The sequence below is a fragment of the Phalacrocorax carbo genome, chromosome 5 (assembly GCF_963921805.1).
Source record: "Phalacrocorax carbo chromosome 5, bPhaCar2.1, whole genome shotgun sequence".
NCBI lineage: Eukaryota > Metazoa > Chordata > Aves > Suliformes > Phalacrocoracidae > Phalacrocorax > Phalacrocorax carbo.
This window is the reverse complement of record NC_087517.1, coordinates 31,015,536-31,034,568: the sequence shown is the minus strand read 5'-3', so window position 1 is coordinate 31,034,568 and position 19,033 is coordinate 31,015,536. Positions and strand designations below refer to the sequence as shown.

The following is a 19,033-nucleotide window of genomic DNA, read 5'->3' as shown; positions in this document are numbered from 1 at the left end:
GAAATCAAGGGTTCTGTTAGTATATAGTACACAGATACATAATTAAGGTCCATTTTTAGAAACTACTTCACACTCACTTTTATAAGAGACCCTAAACTGAAAGAAGACAGACACAGAAAACAAAGTACCTTTGCGAGACGAGGGACTGTTGTTGGGGAGTTCAAGTGACCAAGTTGGCCAGAGATATTACTGCCCCATGAATACACCTGTAAGAAACATAGCTAAACATGAGAATATAAGTTCAAATACATGGACACATACTGAATTGTACTAGTACAACACATCAAGTGTGCAAACACATGCAAGTCAAGGGTATAAGATTCATGTACCGAGAAGCACTACCCTAATTTCCAACGTCTTCCTATATTCTCAAATTGTCTTCTCACATTCAGAAATGCAACCAAATCAAGTCATTGCAATCTTTAAACGTAACGTTGGTGGTACATGCAGAACTTTGGCAGAAATAGACTTAAAATTCCACACTGCTTCCAAGTTGCCTCCCACAAACAGAAACAAAAGTTTAGAAGCAAAAGAAATAAAAACCTAGAAAACACCAAGCATGACAGTTATGTCACAGATAAGCAATAAATGGTAACAATCACTTGTACCTGGGATTTGGCAGTGAGTGCTAAGGAATGATGGCCACCAGCAGAGAGGTGAATCACTTCTTTACCATCTAAGCTTTTCACACATAATGGCTGAAGCCTGTCAATCCCCAGAACCCAGTGGGGGGTGGGCAGGGAGAAGAAAAAAAGATTATCAGGGGCATTCTTAAGACAAAAATAAAATCCAACTTTTATTTTTTTCCCCCAAAACAAACTAGAGAAGACAAACATGCATGAAGTTTTCTGGCAATAAACCAGCTTAGTGAAAAAGTTCATGAAGCACAAAAGTTCATGATAAACATTGCCCCAATTTGGATTAAGTCAAAATATCACCCAAAGACCTAGTGGTTACAAGGGGAAAAATCAAAACTGGTTGACCTTCAGTAACAATACAGCATAAAACATGTTACTTGGAGAAACTTAGGTCACAACACAAGGCAGTTGAGCGAATTTGAGAAAGTTGAATTCTCAAGATTTCCTAGTGATCTACTAAGAAACATTTATCAAAGAAATCTCACCTTGGCAAAACATCACCATGTCCTAGCTGTCCTTCCTTCCCCTTTCCCCAGCTCCAAACCTCCGTTCTTAGAGAGGGTAAAAGAGCATCAGCTTCACCACTGTAGGTTGGAGTCAGAGCTACAGTCCTCATTTTTGCCCGCCCTACCTTCCGTAAAAGCCTAGGAGAAACTGAAGACAGGACAAGAGATAGAAAAATTGCTCATTATTTTAGGTAAACATATCACTCAGACTGTGTAACACACAGTAAAGGTACCATTTGAGATAACTCATCAAGACTTCTTAAAAAGGTCTTAATTAAGGTTAAGAGCAAAGGCTGACACGTAAGAAGATAGGTTACTCATATACAGAAATAACGCATGTGCTAAAAGTAGGCAGATCCCAACTAATTTTTACCAGCTATTAAAGGATAATAGGCATATGAGAACTATACAGCTATACTGAAACAAATGAAGCAAAACAACCTATACATTAAAAAATGCGTTTTGAAAGAAAATATATCCTTGCAGTGAACAAAATATCTCAATACTTCCTAATATCTTCCCTCAGAGCCAGATCACTATAGAACTAAGCCATGTACCCATTCAGAGCAATTAACAACACTAAATTCTGTGAAGGAAGAAGGTGATAAACTCTGAAGTTTGGCAGTGGGAGTTGGAGTATTTCTAGGTCCCTGGCTCAAAACCAGCTCAGTGCAGTAGGGATTACAGGCCACACAGATTTTTATCTGCTGTGCAACCTATATGAAAGCTAGTTTGTCATCATTGTGCAATAAGATGCCCAGACTACTACAACATGCCCGCTTTACCTTACTTTACCAACAAAGAATATTCCTGAACCCGCTACGCTTTTGGTTCTTAGCATGCAGTATCTGCTAGTCTTCACTCCCCCCACACCCTTCAAGACCTAAGATACAGTTTAGAATTGATGATTTGATAGATTTATGTTCAATAAATAAATTTTATTTTCAGTTATAGACCTCCACACTATTATAACTTTTCTAGTCTCTTGGTTTTCCCAGTGTTGCTTTTTTACCTTGTGACAACAAGCCAGGCAGGGAAAGTCTTCGACTTCCTCCTTCAGATTCCTCCTCTCTAATATCTACTAAACTGGAACTCTTCTTCCCCTGCATAGATTCCAGTCTGACCTGCTCTTCTCGACTGTCTTTCAGAGCTTCAGGCCCTGGGGAACCGCCACCAGACTGAGATCCTGGTTCACTTGAAGGCGTGCCATAGAAGTTCATTACTTTCTTCAGAGACAATGCTCCAGCCTCGTATGTAGCAGCTACTCTCACACCAACTGCTGATGCACAAGAGGCCACCAAGCTGTTCAAGGCAGATGTGCTTGTACCTGGAGGGCCAGGGATGCAAGCACTGAGTTGTTCTTCTTGAGAAGGCTAAAACCAAAGAAAAATGGAAGACTATCATAGCAGACAGCATGTAACTGTAGGATGATGATACACATATTCACTCTTCCAACTATGTGCTGTGCTGAACAAGATATCATGAAGAAGCTTTTTATACTTTGGTGTATGTCCATTCCTCAGAATCCCTTTTTTTAAGGTAGGACCAATCACCATTTCTACATGCACTGGGCTTTGTCTGTTGCACTTGTCTTGTAGCTCATCTGTAAAAGACTGTGGATCTATTTTTTTAAAAATACAAAAAAAACCCCAAACCCCAAAACCAAGCAACTTTGCAAAAAAAAAAGGGATTTAATTTTACGCTTATTATGAACTTCTTTGCCACCAACTGAAGTACATCAGTCAGCATGCTGTATTTACAGACAGAAGATCTCCCTTCAATATGTTAAAAGGAAAACTGATTCATGGATGCATTTTGCAAGGTCTGCCTTAAGACCATTCTAGGCTATGTGTCCCCTTATGCTACTGTTGTATCCATATAAAGCTTAGTTCATAATCACCAAGTCATGCTAGGGACAAACTGACTGTTGGCAATTGTTAGTACCAGCACAGGACTACCTGTAACAGCAATCAATTTACCTACCAAATAAAAAATAATGCACAAGATTATATTTGCCAAATAGTTTGAATGTTAAAACAAAGACAGCAAAGTCCCATTTTCCCACCTAATACATGGTGGGAATTCATGTTAATATAAATATTATAGCTCATTTTGTCCTGCCAGAAGGACAACAATCTTTGACTTTTTTTGTGAAAAATTAGGCTAAAGGATTGGGATTGGTCCTATTTACTCATACTTAATTCCTATTTATAAAAGGCATGCCTAGCAATACAGAAAAGCAAACTTGATTTGTGTAGGAAAGCAGAGAGAAACAAAGGACTTTACTAATGCTGAAACATTACATTAGCGTGCTCATCTCTGCTTGTCACATATATATTCAATTGTCTTAAGAATCAGTGAATCTGTTCCAAGTTTGTTTTTTCCTGGAACTGTGTGAGGGAAACAATGCTCTGGAAGTAGTCCAGAAATAAGGAGTTGAGGAAGGGAGCATGAAACTACATGTGTTTCAGTCATTTCCTAATGGCAGGAGCTCTCGCGTGAGTCTGGGAGGCCCACAACTTCTAGAATGCATTTGTATTAGCAAAAAGCAAAGGGAAGGACAACTGTTCACACGATGTTTATTTCTCTTAAATATGTTTTTTCCCTCAGAATAGGAAAATATAACTTGCTGAATCACCACATTACTGGACAATTTGTTTTTGTTTTAACAGTACTTTTTCTTTCAGAGGTGATAACGAAAATCAACTATCTATTAGGCACTGTAAAATTTATCTCCCAGAACCATTGTGAAAAATTTCTGACTGCAACTATAAAAAAAATCTTGATATCTACACAACACTTGAAACGACAAACGAAATTTTCAGAAATCTGCTATGAATTTTGCATACTGGGCCACAGAGTGCCAGTTTTTCTTACAGACATTACCTTAACCATAAACCATCCAGCAGGACAGTACTTAACGTAGGGACTGCCAGACTGCACTGGAAGATTTTGGGTTAGTTTTCCGTCTAAATGGCTTTTGGGTTGTATCTTCTTCCCTTCCACCTCAAATAAGATTTTTTTCAAAATAGTGGAAAACGTAGTATTTTGGCAGAGAGCTGGGAACAGCTCTTGGACCTTCATATCAACCATTTTCTGATGCTTATTAAGAAATTATTACTTTACTCTTTGGCTACAGCATCAGAACAGTGCTGTTGAACCATTTTCCACATTGCACAGAGTACTACTTATGTGTTTCCCATTGCTGGTTTTAAGTTATTGCCACCCCTACATAATTAACATTAGAAACCTTTTGGTCAACACTTTAACATTACCTTTACAATCTTTACTTGAATCTTTACTAGAATTTTTAACTGATTGAGAAATTAGACAGATTTGTGAGGGATTTGTTTCACATATAGAAAAGAAAGTGTTACCTTAAAGGTAGATTAGACGAGTACCAGTTAACTGCTCCGCACAGATGGCAAACCCACACATCATGGAACTCCCAGAGAGTGGGAAACCAGCTTATGTGGTTCTAGTACTGTGGCCCACAACAGGGGGAAACTACAGCACTGTCAAGGCTGCTCACATTAAAGGCTTACAACTGAATAAGGATGGAGGACAAAAAGTCTTCCACTTAAAAGCTGAGACCCACTGCAGAGAAGAAACATTCTGAAACTACAGGAACACCACAGCTACATTAAACTAACAGAATTTTTCATTTGTGACAAGTAACATTGTCACGTATACAAGAGGAGTTGTAGCAAAGTAAGAGCTAGTGACTAGGTACCAACCTGCTCAGGTTCTGTGCAGATGTTTTTCTCCAGTCTCTCATTTAATGAGTGATCTGATAAACTGATTAAGTACTCTTTCACTTCTTTTTTGTCTGGGAACAGAATATTTCCAGGACTAGAAATTCCACTGTCTTCCTGTCCATCGTTGCTGGAAAGCATACTTGCTCCATCAGGTTCTAAAGCAACAAGTGTATGTTCTTCCACAAGTGGTTTCTGACAGTCTTCATTTTGGCTACGTGTCACACTTTTTCCTTCTAGGGTCTCCAATGCGGGACAGAAGACATGGTCTTCTGGCTGGTTATCAGAGAGTGCTACACCCAGTGGGCAACAGTGACTATCTGAAATGATTACATGATCTTCCTTGTCCGTCATGGTAATGAGGAGTTGACTGCAATGATTGCACCTCTCTGGGATAGGCTTCATTTCCTGCACAGGGAGACACTGTACCAGAGCCAGGCTGTGGTAGGCTCCACAAGCAATCTGGAGCACAACACGTCCTGCCAGGTGCTCTACCTTCTGTGGCTTTGTCACTGGGAAAGTTGTTGTTATGAGACCGAGCTGGCAGCCACTCCCCCAAGCCCATATCTCTCTGCTTAGTGATAGTGCCAGCGTGTGTTCCTCTCCACATGCTAGCTGCAAAATCCTTACTGATAATAAAGGACTGGTTTCAGAATCACAAATACTGATGGGTTGTGGCTCTGGCACACAAGGCTGATTAGCAACTGCACACTGGCCAGCAGAATTGTTCCCCCACATGTACACCACACCACTTTCTGTCACGGCTCCATTATGGAAGCTGCCAGCTGCCACTGTAATAACATGATGCCCAAGCAAAGTATTTTCTAGGATAGGACTATTAGCACACGACTCCTCCAGTCCCGACCTCCAGGGCAGTTTTCCAAAACTGTAGACTTCTCCACCTGGGAGAAAAAGAAAAAAAAAATCCTACCATGAGTCTAATGAAGTTAAACAAAAAAAAATTTGAAGAGACATTCTGATAAACAGGTATCAATTTTTAGCTTACTCCAGGGTCAGTGAAACTATGGCTATTGATATATGAAGACTGCTGGTTGCTCTCTGCTATTGCTGCTGCTAAGTTCTATACCTCATGTTAACATTACCCTCTGCATGCCTGCACTGTTGAACTAAGCAATGCTTTCCTGCTAAAAATCCTACTGTATCCAAGTTCAGTGTATTTATTGGTCCTTTCTATTTTAAGAACATAAAACATATTAAGGACATGCAACCATGCTTGAAGAGCATGGCAAAGTACACAGCTCATCTTTCCATTTAGAGATCTAGCATCACCAAACTGTACTGTTTGCCACCCTACAGTAAAATAAGACTGCCTTATCAAGTGGACAGTGGGGTGGGTGGGCATATGCATCTTGCAACTGGTTTGATATTGTACTGCATCCTCTCCAAAATTTCATTACTTTTACCTGAAAAGATTGCAGCAATGCCAGGTCAAGTTACTTTTCTAATTCTAAAGAAAAGCAAAAATCTGTTTTTAAAATGAGCAGTTGTTTTCACAGTGATAGAAAAATGGTAAATCAGACCCACAACAACATGCTTCATGGGGCAAGAACACACATGCAAAAATTCCTTTTAATTATGAAAAAAACATGTTCTAAAAAAAAGACTAGAGCTCTGTAGCAACTCCAATAGAGGAGAGGTGCTTGTAGCAGGCTCACCAATAACCTGGAATCTTACCTTCAAAAAACATCAGAGAAAAGTCAAAGAAGCAACTTCCAGTTTAGTCTTTTCAACTCTATGCCCATTGATCAGTGCAAGTAAGGACCAAGCTATACAAACACTTAAAGGGACTGGCTTTTAGAAATACTTTGATTCACAGTGCCAGGCTGTTCACAAACCAAGACTCACCCTAATGCATCTATTAGCTACACGCAGAAACCAAAGCTCTTACACATCAAGAGAACCTCTTGCCGTACTGGCTTTTTTTGAATGAAAGACATCACAAGAAATGTCATTTTGAGCTAATGCAGTTCAGATTACATGACCATCTTTAAACAGGAAATCCAGAGCCCTTGTTAAAAGAGCAACAACCAAAAAAAAGTATGAAAGATGACACTATGCATATAAAACTGTGTTGGAATAGAAATTAAGTAACTTATAACTAAGAAGGAAATATTGGCAAAGTTAAAAATCTAACTGTTTAAGAAGTTGTGTATGAGACAGAGAGACTGAAAAAAGATCTAAAAGAAAAAAACTTGACAATAACTAAAGTTTGTTACTGCCTCAAATCTTTACAACCAAGGTGTTTATTACCTTCTGTTAGAAGTAACCCATGATGTATTCCAAGGGCTGCCTGTAATACAGTCTTTCCACTGAGGCCTGGAAGCCTTTCTGGAGTTACAGAGCAAGAGCCAGCCTTCCAGACATAGACCAGGCCTCTCTCTTTGGCTCCTTCTGCCTCTTCTGAGCTACAAAAAGATTGGAGGAAATACAGAATCAGCTTGAAGTTTTCTGTGGTTCAGTAATGCATATTTTGCTTTTCACACATGTAGGAAAGGCTTAGTAGTTCAGGCATTAGTTTTAATTTCAGTAACTCAACACATTTTATTTACAATTTTGTAATCTTAATGTAAACGTAATTTAAATTAAAAGTATCTTCTATTTGAAATCATTAGCTTTCTTTTTCATTTTTACTTTACTGCCTGAAAAGCAGCTGATCTTGTACTAGTAAACTTAAAGATACATTTATTCACAACTGATATAGCCTTTATGTTATATATTGTATTTGTTTCTCACAGCAAAGAGATCAAATTAATACACAATTCTGCTGAGGGAGATTGTTGCATCTGTTTCTACGTACATATAAGCAACTCTGTTCCTATCTGCAGAGTGAGAACTGTAATGTTAAATCTTCCTGTGTTAGAAAGCAGAAGGAACGTTTCTGGTTTATTAGGTTTTATTCATGTTTTGTATTATGCGGCTTTTGGAAATCAAAATGCAGGAAAAACAGCTTTGTAACCATGTGTTTATCAGTTACATAGATCAAGTATGCTGGAAATATACATAAACTTCTCAAACAACATTTGCTTTAGAAGTAAATAATTAAGCAAAGGATGTATTGTGTGCAGATTTTACCATGAACTGATTGCTCCCATTCAGTGTCTTCAAAACATTACACCTAGAAGACCTCATCCTTTATATACCTTCATTTCTACCTTTAGAGAAAAATATGAGGGTTTGGTTTTTTGGGTTATTTTTGTCTTCTTTTAATTCTTAACGAGCGTCTCAGATTCAAATTAGCCAGCCGTTCCAATCAAGAAAAAAAAACAACCCTGAAACACGATGGAAGTGTCCAGGCTTGCAGGAGTAACTGGAACTATCCAAAGCTGGTTTAACACTTTGACACACTGGTTGGAATGCTCAGTCAGCAGCTTCTCCCATTCAGCAGAAAGAAATCCCTCAGAACTTTGTTAAAACCGTGTGCTTATTGTCAATTTGTGGAATCACTTGATTTAAACAAACACAAAAAGTTATTTTAATCATCAATATAGACTGACAGCATTTCAAGTTACATTAAGAGTTTTCTTTAATTTAAAACTTTATATAGTTATCCACCCTGCATGAAAAAGTAGGTTTAGCTACATATTTGCCAACAATCGAGTCATCTATTCCCCACACAAATCAGTTCTTGCAGTTTTGCATGAACTTGTGAAGTTAAATATTTAAGGTAGTGAGACGAGCTTTGATGAAATGGCAGTCTTTGCTAGAATAAAGGGCACAAAACCCCAAATGTTCTCCAATAATGAGGCAAACCCAGAAAAGGCTGGTCTGAGAGGCTGCACTGTGGACAACTTATGCAAGCAGCACATTCAAAAGCCATAAGGCCCTATTCATGCAGACTACTGATTTTTTAAACTAAAAATTTTGCTAGTTGTGCTGCATAGGATGAACAATACCTTTGCACAATCTGCCTCTGAAATATTCAAGATGAGAATAACTAAGAGATGGAATTATATCTCTTAGCTCCTGTGCCCATCCCCAATCTCTCTTCTTTTTCCACATAACAGAAAAGAGAAAAAAGGAAAAAAAAGAAATTATCAACAAAAAGGTGACAGTCAAGATCTCTTCCAAAATTCACATAAGTAATTTAATCCAAACATACATATTATTATAACACAGGGTCCACCTTGCATTTTAAATACATAGGACTTAAGTTTAGACTAGAAGTAAATTAAGAAGGAACCAATCGAGTAATATATAGTCCAGAAAAAAAGAAGTTAGAAATATCCAACATCATAGTTAGGCCATTTAGCTAAAAATCAAAATACGGATTTTACTCAGGTGGGCAAAAGCATGCCAAAGAACATAACATAATAACAGAGAGACTTCATCAAAATACTGTGCATTAAATTCAGTCCAAAGCCTGATATTTAGGCTTTTATCCATTTAGTAAGTCTTCAGAGAACAGTTTAAGACAAATTTGGACAGTCACATATCAGGATTTATTACAAGACACTAATCTTCCATCCCCAAACACCTCACCTCTGTCAGGTATCTTAGTGGAAGAAACAAGGAGCAAAAGAATAGTCTACTGCAGGGCTATTGGTCCAGAATCAAAATTCACAGGTGCAGGTAGCATATGATTTACTGTTCACCAGAGAATGTTACTTTCAGGTTTCCAGCCTATGGCTATCCTTCCACAAGTTTCAACAATCAACTTAAAGAAGTTGATCTTTAATAGGTTGAGTGTTCCACATATAACTAAAACCAAAGCTAAGTTACTCTTCCTCTTCCTTTTAGTTTAAGGTACACAGAGTATGCTGATACCACTTAATAATTTTACAGGATGCCCATGAGCTGACACATTTCAGGGAGCCTCTGTGGCTTCACCTAGCTGCTCATTCTCACCTTCTTTCCTGTGAGTCCATCTGTCAGTGGCAGCACTCCATCACCACCAAATCATTCCTCTTTCAAAAGGAACAATGATTTCCACAAACTGTAAAACATAGAAAACAGCTATTTAATTGCAAATAATGTTAAGCCTAAAAAAAGCCCCACCAATAAACAACAAGCAAAGCTTTAGATGCCATGATAAATAAATAAGCATTTCCACAGCACTAGGATGGTTGAAGTATTTAGTTCACTCACACTGAGTTGGCAGACAAAAGCTGAACAGCCAGATTTGTCCTACCTACTCATCTCACAATAGGTCTATTGTAAGGACAGACTGAACAAAACCTAGTTCAAAGGCAGAAATTAACATCAGCCTCTCTCTATAATTCTCAGTATACCCCTCAAGAAACATCAAAGCAGGATAACTGATATATTTTCAGTCTAATATAAGATAGAATTCTATGCTTAAGCTAAATTTATATGGTAAACAGATTCGGATGAGCAGAAAATGGTTGAGTGTTGAATTCATAACTGTATTCCTGAACCAAAGCACATATTTCCATTAAAAGGTACAGTTCTATTAAAGCCTGTGCAGAAATGTAGAAAGCCAGTTTAAGAGTTTAAAACACTTCTTCATGCAAACTGGCAGCAGAGTCTCTGTAAAGATATGACAAAACCATGGAAGCCAAGGAGGAAAAAAAAGTGGCTGTTCTGTTTACGCTTTTATCCTTTCAGATTCTGAGTTTTGCAAGTTCACCCTCACTTCTTTCCATTTTTCAAGAAGATACCTTTGTATTACTTCTTTTGTAACAAAACAAAGATACAGTTAACCTTTGTTTCTTATAATCTGTTTGGCTTTTTAATATTGAAAGAATTCTAATTTTCCTTTATCTACTTGCCTTACTAGTTTTAATTTTAGTTTACTAGTTTAATTTTAGTCACATTAATGCATGAGTGGAACCATATTCAAATAAAATAAGTTTCATATACAAGTCCTTTAGAACCTTTTGCTTTATTATAATTGCTGTCTGACATCCACTGCAATAAAAACAGAAAAAAAATATTTATATGATGGTGTTTTAAGACAATATATCTCCAAGAAAAGATCCAGAATGAGTGGTCTGAAGCTCTCACATACAGACAAGAGAAATAAATTACGGCCAGCCTTGATTACAAGAGACTGTATATGCAAACTTGGAAATGACACACAGGAGTTTCAGTTTGCACTTGGAAATAGTAATCATCAAGTTGATAAATAATTGAAATAACTAAAACAAATCCCAACACTTTCAATAGACTGCTCTGCATAATGAAGTACCAAGCAGACCTTTATAGACAGAAACAGCAACAGATCATACCAAATGTTTTCAGTCTTCCAAATACAGTACACTAAAAATAGTGATTTGGGCTTCAGGGTTGGCAAAGAACATATTACAAAAAGGTAAAGAGCCATGAAAAAATGAAATCAAATTAATATCATAGAATTGTATTGTGGTAAGTCACATGCACCTCACTAAAAAAAAAATAAATCAGAGAATACTTTCTAGGAACAGTTATACACTAAACTACACTTGTCACCAGAAAGATACTGCTTTCAAGACACTCTGTCTCTCCTTGCTCAATTAAAAAAGAAAATAAAAAAAATAAAAAAGAAAATACCCACCCACAACTGTAGAAGTTAAAATATTAACAGAGCAAGTCTCACAAATATAAAGAAACTGTCATGCAACACCTCAGGAACAGAGGTGTTGATGAAATATCAAAGGAAGATGGAAGCATATTTTTGGACTTTGTGATGTGTTCTTGCTCAGAGTAAGTGCATCTGGGTTTTTTTTAGCCTCCTCAAAACCATCTAACCCTACAATTAATTTTCTTGAAAATGCTGGCACTTCTCTGTGAAGAACTATAGCTTCACATATAAATATCCAATGGATCAGTGAATCGGACAAAGAGATGGGAGCTTTGATAGAGTCATCAAAGTATCAATATTCGTATAATTTACATCGTATATACTTATTCAAGATCAGGGAACTGAGGCTTAAAATTCTTGGCTTCTATAATTTAAGATACCTTAAGGGCTCAAAGAATTTCTTTCATTTTCATGAGTTTCAACTGCACAAAAAATTGACCGTAATTCTCATGAAAACTTCTGATGATAACAAAACAAAGGTAAAGCCAGGCATCTGATCAGCTGTTTTACAAGACCTCCCTTAAAGGCCCAACTGAAAAATTATTTGTGTAATTATTCAGTAAGAAACCTGCAGTACTGGTGGACTAGAAATTAAGACAGTGATACATTTTGTTTTCTTTACAAAATCACACTTAAGGTTGCATTGCTAAGCGTTTATGCATATTCAGGAAAATGACAGTCAAACTGTTTTCTTTCCATAAATGAGACATCTCTAAGACATTTAAAAATAATTTTCAAGTTCAGTACACGTTTTCATTCACTCCTATGACAGCACAACATTATTCCTATTTCACAGCTAATACAAAATACAAGTCGTTTGATCATAGCTACAAACTAAGTATTTATAAATAGAAAGTTTCTTCCTCCCAAAAGGAACATACCATCTTCCTTGCTCATTTTCACCTGATTTCACATAAATATAATATTATGTTGTAGCTTTACATATACATTATTTCTTTTCCACTAAGATTACCTGAATTGTTATTAGGTTTAATGTTCACAGAAATGAACAGCCAGGAACAATACATTACTCTCACGGTATGGAAGGTCGGTACGATACCAGCACCTGCACTGGTCTGCCCATACATTTAACTTTCTAGATTTTCACTTCAGTGCTGCAAGAGGAAATAGGCAAAGAGTGCCAAATAGTGCCGAGTTATGAAATGGATTTGTGTTACAGACAGATGGTCACTGATGTCATACTTTCCATTTACAGACTAGGATGCTAATTCAAATTCTCCAGAACTCAAACACTACCACACCATAACAACTGCTATGGCAGGGAACGACATGCCGTAAACTTTACTCTCATTACTATGTGACTGTCTTTCACTGGACATCAACCACTCAGTAATAAGCACCACAGCTATAAAAGTAGTCTTACATTCAATGTTGAACAGGCACAACTGGTACACCCGACTTTCAGAAATACTAGAACTCCCATCAGCCTCATGTGCTTATTCACCTGCTAGTTAATAAATACTACAAATACTTCTACAACTTTCAGACATGTTTACTTATGTATTTACAAACACACTTTTCATAAATTTGTTGCACTATATTTAACATTAACTTACGCTACCAAGGCTGCAAGTTTGCTATACTAAACTACCTACTTGGGTTCTGAAGGAGGTTACCTCCAAGCTTTCTAATTCAAAACAGAGTTGTCAACATCAGTCTTGTTTACAAATATGTCATCATTTCTTATTGCTAACTGTGTTTGCATACAATGCCTTACCAGTTCAAGAAGCTCTTGTGTTTGGTCAGCACTAACTAGGTACAACCACTGTTTTTAACACTGTGTGATTAAGAACTGCCAGAGCAAAACAAATCAACTTGCTACTAAAAGACAGCAGCAATCCTTTCAGATGACGGCTCAAAGATTTTAATGCCAGTTCCAGTGAATGAGTGATGGAAGCAAAACAGAAGAGGAGTCAGGAAAAAACCAACACAATGAAGAGAGGGCCTAGCATCAGCTAAAAACCGAGCTGAAAACTATCTGATGTACACGTAATTAATAATTTAAAACTTACCAAATTCATAAGAGACTCAAAAGTTTCTGAATATCCCTTCCTCCTATTCTTCTCTTGAAAATACACCTTTTTAATTTAACACATGTTCAGGTGCTTCCCCGTGAAAAGTGTTAACTCCACAGAAACTGCGAGTTAAGTACAGCTAGCTTTAGTAAGTTGCTGCACTGCAACAGCAGTGGCAAAGTCGTGACAGAAGAGATCAAACAGAAGTCATCTATGACTACCCTAGTTGCTCCACAGCGTCTCACCAAAATATTTTTGTGCTGGAAGAGGAGGTCTGCAAGAGTGACAGCATGCTATGTCATCTGTAAACAACGCTGCAGCCACGCTACGACTATCAATAGGCTCCGCAAGTTGACACAGCCTTTGCTCCCGAGTAACCAAGTCAGGCAAGGAGAACGGACTTTGAGACAGAAGTGGAAGGAGATAAAGGGCGTACTATTTAAAGCGTAGGTGGTGTCTTCCCGTCAAAAGGGAGGCGTCCTTTAGGAACCTACAGAATTAATCTCAACAGCTCTGCTCTGCCAGCCCCTCAGAGGACGAGAAGAGCTGGACGGCCGACACCTTCAGCCCCATCTTCAACCTCTCCCCCAAGTTCTCAGGCCCATCCCCGGGGCGAGAGGGGGGCCTGTTCCCCGACCGCCGGTGCAGCACAACAGCCCGCCACCTCCTGTCCCAACGCTCAGATGTGGGAGGCGCCGGGAGCGCCGCCGGCCGGCCCGGTTCCCGCCAGCCCGACGGGTTCCAGTTTCCCTTCAGCGGAGGGCGACCATTTCCCCCGCCGCCCCCGGAAGCCTCCCAAACTTTCCCCACCTGTTACCCTGCGGCCGGGGCGGCTGCCGAGGGCCCGGGGGGGGGCTGAGGGAGCGACGCGGGGGGCGGACGGCGGCGGCGGGAACGTCCCCACGCGCACGGACACACGCACTGGAGCGGGTCGACGCCCCACGTGACTTAGGCTCTGCTCCTCCCCGCGGCGGGGCGCGCGCTGCCCCCGCACCTCCATCCCCGCCCGACAGGCACCTCACCCAGCACCGCGACCGCTCCCGCCGCCGGCTCCAGGGGCGCAGATCAGCTGATTCACGCGGGGGCGCGGGGCGGAGCCCAGACTCGAGTTGCGCGCGCGCGCGCAGGGCCGTCCGGTAAGGAGGCCGCGGCCCGGGGGCGGGGTCCGGCGCTCGTGCCGACGGGTCCCTCCCCGGGACAAAACAGGCCGAGACCCGCCTGAAGGGAGTGGCCCAGCCCAGCCAAACCTAGCCCAGCCCAGCCCGGCCCGGCCCGGCCCGGCCCCGCCCCGCCCCGCCCCCTCCAGTCTCTAGCAGAAACCGAAACTACGCTGGACCGGCGCTGCTGTTTCCAGGGCGTTTAGCCCAGCGAACAGGAGAGCGGTGAAGTTGGCTGGGCAAGGCCAGTTACACTATCGGCACCGAGAGTGCAGATGCATTTTAAAGTGTTAGAGGCATAAATAAAGAACGAAGCTATAGCCTAAACAGGAAGCCTGATCAATAACTAGCAATAGTACCCGGCCATCCTTTCCTGCTCCATAAACCCTCAGAGTTCAGCGGCTGGTTTTAAATGGGAGCAGGCCTGCACCACAGATTTCTGATACACGGATCTAGAGCCTTCCTACAGGACAAGCTTCTTCCAAATAGTTACGTATACGTACATCTACATGTATACATGTGTATGTATAAATTGCACACGCGCATTTTATGGTTTTATACATGCATAAATTTTACAAAATATGTTTAAAATACCTGGACATAGATACACCTATATGTGTGTATATATGTGTTTCTACTTGCACAAGTTTTGTAAAATGTACTTTTTATGTTATGTCAGCAATGAGTAGACTTTCTTGTGTTGTGTTGCCTGAAGCTTTCCTTTAAAAACTCTTTCTGAAGACAGTGTAGACTCTTCTTTATAAAGTCTTACATTTTCTAAGGATAAGTATCTTCTTATCCTTACACTTCTATTACAACATTTCCTCTGCTAACTCAAATGAATATTCCTTTTTTTTTTTCAATACCCAGAACCACCAGCTATTGTTGAAGAAACTTAGCTAATGTTGTATTAGGCCAAGATGTTCTTCGTATCTGTTAAACTAATAAGTAAGGGATACTTAATCTCTGATTAGAAGAACAAACATTCAGTGTCCTTGGAGAAGGACTGAGAGACTGATAAAAGGGAACCTCCCTCCTCAGCTAGGTGGTGAGGTATGAAGTCAGTATCCTTTAACCAAGGACATCCCAGGGCAACTAGGCCTCAAGGAGGACAATTAATCAGGACGTTTTATTTATATTGTAAACTTGGCAAGAACTAAGTGTCCTTTAGGTGAAGTATCTTCATTCAACTACTAAAAATCACACCCACCAGTCAAAAAGCCCCCTACTCAAATAAGCCCCTTACTCTCTGAGCACATGTAGTAAATTCAAAAGCAGCTGTACCTCTAAGATGAAGTAAGAAAGAAACTAACCAATGACTAAGCTGGGGGGCATGAAACACATTTAACTGTATAAATACATACTGTGATTTTGACCAGTAGTGCTTGATTTGTAGGGAACTACCAAGCACCCAGGCTTGTGCAACCCTGAAATAAATAAGCAACACCTCTCCTGAGTGTGTGATTATTGACCCATTGCACACCGGGCGATGAATCCGTTTTTCAGACAACACTATTACCATGCTTTCTTCATTTGCCAGCTCCCACTACCTAGCAAAAATTGGATAATTTTTCTTTGTAACAGAGTATTCCCCCTACTTCTTGACACAGACTGTACCTAAGATAATTATCTTCATATGAAGTAAAATGTAGAATTTAATTTGTCTATTTCTTGTGCTTTATCTTTCCATTCTTTAAAATGCAAGTATTATTTATGCTTAAATACATTTTAAAAGTCCATTTGTATAAATATGGTCATAACAATAAAAAATATTTTCCAGAATAAGAAACTTTGTCCAATGTGCAAACCATGCTAGCATAACTAGTTTGTTACTATGTTGCGTCTAGACAACCTTTCTCATGCCTGGACAGCACATCCACATTACTGCTGTATTCTGATGACTAAAAGAATACGTGGAAAATCAATAGAGGACTGAAGCCCATGATGATAGGTATTTAGCAAATTATGGCTAACTGGGGACTGCAAAAGAAAATTGGGGAAAGAAATTAAGCCTTCCAGGAATGTTAGCTCCTTCTTGCCATGCAAAGGCTGGGTAGTTTGGTTGCAACGAGACACAGAAATCATTCCTGCCTTCCCACTACATTTTGCTTAAAAAATCCTTTTGCTCAAGGAAGGAGCATTATTCTTTGACACCAAAACAGTGAAGCAAAGGGAAGATTTCACATCATGCCTTCAAATGAAAACTGAAGGACCTCAGGGTCCAGCATAAAAAATCCACACTAAAACACTTGCTCCCTTACCCCTTGCTGGCATTCTTCTCAGCCCTTTCACCTTTACAGTAGTGTGGGTTGGGTGTTAGTCCTAGGAAGCTGCACTGCGAGTCCCACTCATGGGGGACTGAAAGAAGGGGGCTTTTATGTGTCCACATCTAGCGTAAGTCTGCTGTGCCTTGCCTGCTCAGTGCATAATTGATGAAATCTGTTTTGGGCTGGACTCATCAGTTTGCTCTGGCTGTTTTGACCTGTGGACAAGACTACTATCTAACAGCAACAACTCATCGCATCCCTTAGACAAGTGATCCAACAGGGACAGACAGCTCCTTATGCTGACATCACCACCACATCATGGCTAGGAACATAAACACCAAAGCAAGGAGAGTCAAAGGACAGTTTCACACAGCACAACTCAGCCATGCTGCTGACATAGCTCAACTTGGGGCCTAATGGCATATAGAATAGTAACTGCTATAGACGTGGAGGAAAGTCAAGGTCTGTTCCTGTATGAAACCTATCACTTCATTACCTAATATATTACACTGAGAGTTGCTTAACTGGAAGAACTTTGTATGAGCAGAAAGCTTGGACTTATTCCTTAATTCTCCATCTTTAGTTACGCAAAAGTCTTGGCTATTTTTAGAGGGCACATGTCAAATGAGCTGAAATCAATGGAGCTGCTCCAGGGGTGAATTTGGATCACTGCATGTTGGACTTTCAAATAAAAACCGCAGAAATCACAAGACTGCTTGAGACAGAGACCTCATACAAGTCATGTGAACTGTTATTACAGTTGGAGAGATGAGGAGCAAAGAAGAAAAAATGAGATACATGTTAATTGCATCAGGACATCAAGATGGGAGACACGTTGTGTGTAACTGCTGTCAGACCAGGATGCTGCCGCTGCTATTCAACAGAAGGGGCTCCCAACATATCCAAGGCCTTCAGCACATGGAAGCAGCGTCTACAGCAGAGGTGTTTAATATCACACTGTGATACCTTTGCATTGAGATAGGGTACGCCTGGGTTCTTCCACTTGTGGGAAGCATTCGCATTTGCTTCTGAACATCAAACATCATCAAAATTTGAAGCTTCAGGCTTGTGAAGCTACTGAAAGAGGGCTCTGTGCCTTAGATGACAATAAATGCCTTTGATGTGATGAACAGGGAGAAGATTGCACTCCAGCGAGCTCTATGCCAATGAGGGATTGTAAAACAGGGAGGGAGCCAACAACCTGCAGTTCTGGAGGAGGCAGCGTGCCATAGATTACAAATCCTGTTATATCTGAGTCAACTGATAATGCCAGTGCCCATCCAATGTAGCCGCTCAGGAGGAGCTTGCAGGCTGCCTGCCATTCATTACCTCTATTTTTATAGTTTTGTGTTTTATGGCACTGTTATGCTGTATGGGCCAAATTAACAGTGTAGATTATACTGTGGTGAGAAAGGCTCAACATGGCAGGGGGTGGGGGGTGAGGGAGGTGGGGGTAGGGAACAGGGACTTCCTGAAATCTCACTCCTGCATTTAGTTTTAGTCCCTGCTCTAACAGATTGCTATCTAGAGATGAATAAATCAAAGGTAAGAGAGAATAACATGCATTTAGAATGATACTGGTAGAAGCATCCTCTGCGGTTAAGACAGTTTTATCTTCATGTGTTCTCAGAGCGAGCACTACCATTTACCACAACAGGAACATACAGTTGCTCCCCTTACAGATGGAGCTGAGAAACTGTACTGGAGGTTCATGACCAGTGGGGAAGGAGATGAAAATTATGCAGGTTGCTCAAAGCCAGTGCAGTCAAGGAGAAAGGATGGAATCACTTCAGTAAAATGTGATTTGCCGGTGATATAGTTTGCCTTCTTTTGCTGTGCCAGCTATTGGATGTAACCAGAGCACCCCTTCCTCTACCCTCACTGCAGCCCCTGCAGCTGCACACCCTCCAGAGTTGGAGGTGCAGGACGCAGAGGTCTTGGAGTTACCCTGATCCTTTCCAGGAGCAGGATGTTGTGGAGAGGTTCACACGGGTGAGTGCAGCATCCATAGAGCCAGACAGAAGATATTTCATCCTATGATTATTCCAGCCATGAATCAGTATTTAATTACTGAATGACATGCTAGCAGCTTCTTCTTCTAGCCAGCAATCTAAAACACATATCAATTTCTTC

At 40.1% G+C, this 19,033-nt stretch overlaps 1 protein-coding gene across 6 annotated transcripts in view; it reads right to left on the bottom strand.

The window, feature by feature from the left end:
• Positions 1-14,668, bottom strand: part of ALS2 (alsin Rho guanine nucleotide exchange factor ALS2) — a 42,133-nt gene extending 27,465 nt beyond the window's left edge. Inside the window, exons 1-8 of one of the 6 annotated variants that reach the window (XR_010373039.1) lie at positions 14,499-14,668; positions 9,766-9,853; positions 7,171-7,325; positions 4,882-5,801; positions 2,157-2,517; positions 1,124-1,292; positions 609-705; positions 129-206 (exon numbers count right to left, since the gene is read on the bottom strand). Coding sequence is in view for 5 of the 6 variants with exons in the window: in XM_064451869.1 (XP_064307939.1) it covers positions 129-206; positions 609-705; positions 1,124-1,292; positions 2,157-2,517; positions 4,882-5,801; positions 7,171-7,325; positions 9,766-9,785 (1,800 nt within the window). In the remaining variant the exon portion in view is untranslated. Of the gene's footprint in view, positions 1-128; positions 207-608; positions 706-1,123; positions 1,293-2,156; positions 2,518-4,881; positions 5,802-7,170; positions 7,326-9,765; positions 9,854-14,286; positions 14,456-14,493 lie in introns of those variants that run through there. The other 5 variants (XM_064451869.1, XM_064451867.1, XM_064451865.1 and 2 more) reach the window with 5 other exon arrangements.
• Positions 14,669-19,033: the final 4,365 nt, after the last annotated feature.